At 57.4% G+C, this 4,831-nt stretch overlaps 1 protein-coding gene across 1 annotated transcript; it reads left to right on the forward strand.

The window, feature by feature from the left end:
• The first annotated feature begins 1,394 nt into the window (after positions 1-1,394).
• LOC119328111 lies at positions 1,395-4,629 on the forward strand. The gene has a single exon (XM_037601144.1). The coding sequence runs from the start codon at positions 1,464-1,466 to the stop codon at positions 4,296-4,298; it is 2,835 nt and encodes a 944-aa protein (XP_037457041.1). The 5' UTR covers positions 1,395-1,463; the 3' UTR covers positions 4,299-4,629.
• The last annotated feature ends 202 nt before the right edge of the window (positions 4,630-4,831 follow it).

Raw genomic sequence — 4,831 nt, forward strand, 5'->3', positions numbered from 1 at the left:
CCCGACGCCTCAACCCCAGGTGGAGCTTTTCGTACTAGAAAATTTCTGTAATTGCAGCATCTCTCGTATATCTTGATAGCTCCTGACTAGCGGTGCTCCCCTTGCTGGTAACGCTACAGATTCAACCTTCTTGCATGTTTCACAGTGCGCCTGCAGAGTGCCGAAACGATACCGAAGTTATTGCAGCAAATAAATGGCAACTAGACATACATATCTAGGAGGAGTAAGCATTAGTAACATGGCAAGCTTCAAACTTAGCTCCTTCAGTTTGGGCGACCGGTGCAGAATGCAGAATAGTGGACAAAAGTCAGCAGCCATGCACCAATCACCCAGCACGAGGCTTGTCAAGTTGGGCAAGTTTGCAACCTCTCTCAAATACGAGCTTCGTCTTCAACAAAGACGAGGAAAACTAACAAAATCATCGGTAGAAATTGCTACTATTCGACGGCCTCCGCATACTACAAGGCGCAATTCTTGGGTGCAACCCACACCTCTATGGAGTGCATGGTTTGAAAAGCATAGGCCCCCTGAAGGTTAATTTTTTTTTTTGCATGGTTAGCCATTCAAAATAGGATTTGGACGTCGGATAAATTGGCCAAACATGGTTGGCCAAATTGCGGTATGTGCCGCTTGTGCTAAATGGAGCAAGAAACAACCTCTCATTTGCTTTACAATTGTGAATTGACGATACACATTGAGAGTTTGGAATTGACGAAGGGAACGGCTACAACTTATGCACCTTAACACCACAACTTGGCAGTTGGAGTGGTCAATCAAGGAGTGATGGATCAACATGTCCCTTTGCCGTCTATAACCATGCTGGTAAGTTGGGTCATTTAGAGAGAAAGAAATGTTAGGGTCTTCCGCGACAAGTCCACGCCTCCGACAATCCTCGTTCAAAACATCAAGACGGAGGCGATGCTGTGGGTCATCGCAGGGGCAAAACGGTTGGGACAAGTTATCAGGGAGGCTGTAGGTCGCCGTCCACGCCGATTTGTTGCTCCGACGCGACGACTGACCCGCGGCTGCAACTCCGACGGAAGGCGTTGCTGAGTGCTGACAAAGCTTGTCCAGGATCACCCAGTGACAGGGCATCTAGTCATCTCGTCCACAAATGTACTATGTCTGACGTGGGAGTTGGGACGCGTTGTTCGTTGGCTCCATCACTCCACACTAATAGTGGTTTGTCCTTCCTTTTCAATCAAAATAAAATAAAATAGTCCACATGTTCGGTCAACGAAGACGGAGAGGGTTGACCGCCAGCATGGGAACTCATCAGGATTCAGGACACGATCAGATGAGATCGGATCATCGGACATCCATCAAAGGATTCAGATCGGAAAGTCAAGCCATTCCACGCCCCATCTCGCAGCAGCAGCAACCACTAGTAACACTGGAGTGAATATGACCTCCTTCCTCCCCGGCTAACCAGCCGTCCAGCTCCGTCTAGGCGTCTACCAAAAATGGCGCCGCCACCACTGAAGAACCCTTGCCAGCCCACTCGCCACCTCATCTTGCTTCTCCTTGCGTCCACCGCCACCTTCTCCGCCGCTGTTTCCACCCGCTCCCACTCCTCCGTCTGCCCCGCTCCCGCACCCGCTCCCGACCGCCACACCGACGCCGACGACGCCCTTTCGCTCGCCCGCTCCTACTCCTCCGTCTGCCCCACTCCGGCGCCCGCTCCCGACCGCCACACCGACGCCGACGACGCCCTTTCGCTAGCCCGCTCCTTCCAGATATACGACGGCTACTTCTCCGGAGGCGAGGGCAGCCTCTTCTCCCCCGACGATCACCTCCACGGCAGCTACCGCTCGTTTTCCCTCTTCCCCGACCGCGCCGTCCGCACCACCGACCCGGCTCTCGTCCACCTCACCGCCACCCTCACCCTCGCCGGGCCCCGCTTCGGAGAGTACCACCGGCGCCATGGAAACCGCGGTAACTACACCGTCCCCGCGTACATCTTTTTCGTCCTCGACGGTTACTACTCCTCCGCCTCTCTCCAGCTCTGCATGGTCGGGACGGGCACCGAGCCCGCCGCCGACGGATCTGTGAAGCGGTACGCGGACGTCGCCCTCCGCCTCCGCGTCCCCGGTCCTTCCAGCCTCGCCGATCCCTTCGTGAACGGCAGTCTAGATGGCTCCGCCGGCTTCGGGGCCATCCAGCTGCTCGCGTACGCCGAAGGCGACGACTACGAGTACGGCGAGCGCGCCACCTGCAGCCCACCGGTGCAGCCGGCCAGGGGCTCGCCCCGGGAGCTCGACGGCGGCAGCTTCGTGTGCGACGACCTGAAAGAGCGGCTCGTGACCACGTACAGGCTGCAGGATCACCACAGCGGCTCCCCGGCCAAGCTTCCGCGGATGCACGTCAACCGGATGCAGTGCACGCCGGACGGCGCCGTGCGCGCGTACGTGGTGTTCTCCGACGACACCGGGGACGCGGGGCGTCGGTCTGAATTCCTGGTGGACGAGGAGGCGGTCGTGGCCGACGGGCACTGGGACTCGGCCCGGGACATGCTCTGCCTCAGAGCATGCCGGGTGGTGCGCTCCGTGCCGATGCCGTCAACTCTGGCGGTGCGGGAGTGCGGGATCGAGCTGAGCTTCTGGCTCCCGTCCGAGTGGACGATCTTCGAGCGGAGCGTCGTGGCCGGCGCGCTCTGGAACCCGGCTCATGGGAGGACCGGCGGCGTGATGTCGGCCTTCAGCATCCACGACCACAGAAGAAACCTCTCGGACGTGCGGTACACCTACAACCACACGATGCTCGACGTGGCCAAGGAGCATGACCTGAAGATCAACAAGGAGAAGATCAGAGGATCGTTCCCGGTCCCGGGCAACTCTGCTTACCATGACTTCAAGCTCCATTTCTTCGTGGCCAACAGCCCGAGGCGGGGCGAGGCTCACCCGGTCGCCATTGGTTCGGTGATGGTAAACGAGGATGGGTGGTCCGCCGACGATTCCCTCCCCGGATCTGCGGCGGGTGACACGGAGCACGATCTGCTGAGAATCAGCTACGATATACACTGGTATGCTCCACCGGACAACGAGTGGCTGCGCCCAACCAAGAATGTGTCCTACTACCATAGGCCAGAGGAAGAACGGCGAATCTCGACCTCGGCAGAGGGTGTGTATGATCCCAGGAGGGGCATCCTGAGCATGGCCGGCTGTCAACGGCGCAACGGCTCGACGGACTGCCGGATACTGATCACCGTGCAGCTTGCCTCCCTCGAGGGGCTCGGGGGCGGCGGAGCGATCAGCAGCCTCAGGGACAGGTCCGACCGTCTCTTCTTCGAGACGATGAACATCACCTTGTACGGGATGTACACGGAGCAAGTGTCCGAGGCGGTGTCGAGGATGGACCTGGAGAGCGTCGCGCTCGTAGCCTCCACGACGCTGTCGTGCGTCTTCGCCGCCCTGCAGATCCTGCACGCCAGGAAGAGCCCCGGGGCGGCCGCGGCGACGTCGATCACCATGCTCGCCGTCCTCGCCCTGGGGCACCTCGCCCCTCTGGCGCTCAGCTTCGAGGTCATCTTCATGAGCAGGAGGAGCCAGTACTCTCTTGGCTCGACGAGCGGGTGGCTCGAGCTGAACCAGGTGATGATGAGTGTGCCTGCGCTGGTCGTCTTCGTGCTGCATCTCCGCCTTCTTCAGCTGGCGCTGGTCGGCCGGCTGAGACCGGCCGCCGGTCGGAGCGAACCCGCGACGACGTCCGTCTCGGAGAGGGCCGTGTTCAAGGTATGCCTGCCGCTGTACCTGCTCGGAGGAGTCATCACCGCGACCGTCCACGCGATCAGTGTCCGCGGCGGCTCGCCGGCCGGTAGCGTCGGTGGAGAGGCGGCCACGCTCCGGGACGGCATCGTGTCGTACGCGGGGCTGATGCTGGACGGCTTCCTGCTCCCTCAGGTCATCCTGAACGCGTCCTTGTTGGGCTCCAGAGTCCGAGCGATTTCGCCGTGGTTTTACATGGGCGGCACCATGATCCGGGTGGCGCCTCACGTGTATGATGTGGTCAGGAGGCAGGTCTACGTGCCGAGCATGAGCCCCTCTGACATCTACGCGAGTCCTCGCGGCGACCTCTTTGGTGTCGCGTGGGATGTGGTTGTATTGTGCGGAGCAGCGTTGCTGGCGGCGCTCTTGTTCTTCCAGCAACGGCTTGGAGCCGGCGCCTTGTCGCTTCCTTGGCCGAAAATCCTACACTTACGGAAAGAGTGCTACATGCTGATTTCACGGGGAGATGTGTCCTCCTCTTCACTACGAATTTACTCCTCCTTGATTTTAGCTGGCCCCACCCCTCGATTCTAACTGGGTCATGTCAGTCCGTAACTCCCCTTCCGTGACAAATCTCCTGTAGATGTAGCAAAGCTCCTTCCTTGGCAGAGGAGGAGATCAAGTGGGTATGAGATGGTCGAACCATGCTACACTTACGGATAGGAATTACAGACTGAAGCTTACGGGATGAAGTGGCAACACTTAATTAGGGATTATAGGGGCCCACCCCCTGCAATTCAGGGGAAGAGATTAACAAGCAGCGGGCACGTTTGTCTGTAAGTAAATTTCCGTAGCTCCTGTCCGTTGTGGCAATTTTGTGAGATGGTCTCCCGCATGTAACTTAAATAGTACTCTCTCCTTTTTTTTTTAGTCTGCATATAAGGTTTGATCAAAGTGAAGCTTTGTAGAGTTTGACTAACTTGATATTAAAAAATATAAACATTCACAATATGAAATCAATATTGTCAGATGCACCATGAAACGTATGTTCATACTATATAGTTTTAGTATTGTAGATGTTCATATTTTTTTATTTAAATTTGGTCAAACTTTGTGCAGTTTGACTT

Source organism: Triticum dicoccoides, chromosome 7A, assembly GCF_002162155.2.
Source record: "Triticum dicoccoides isolate Atlit2015 ecotype Zavitan chromosome 7A, WEW_v2.0, whole genome shotgun sequence".
NCBI lineage: Eukaryota > Viridiplantae > Streptophyta > Magnoliopsida > Poales > Poaceae > Triticum > Triticum dicoccoides.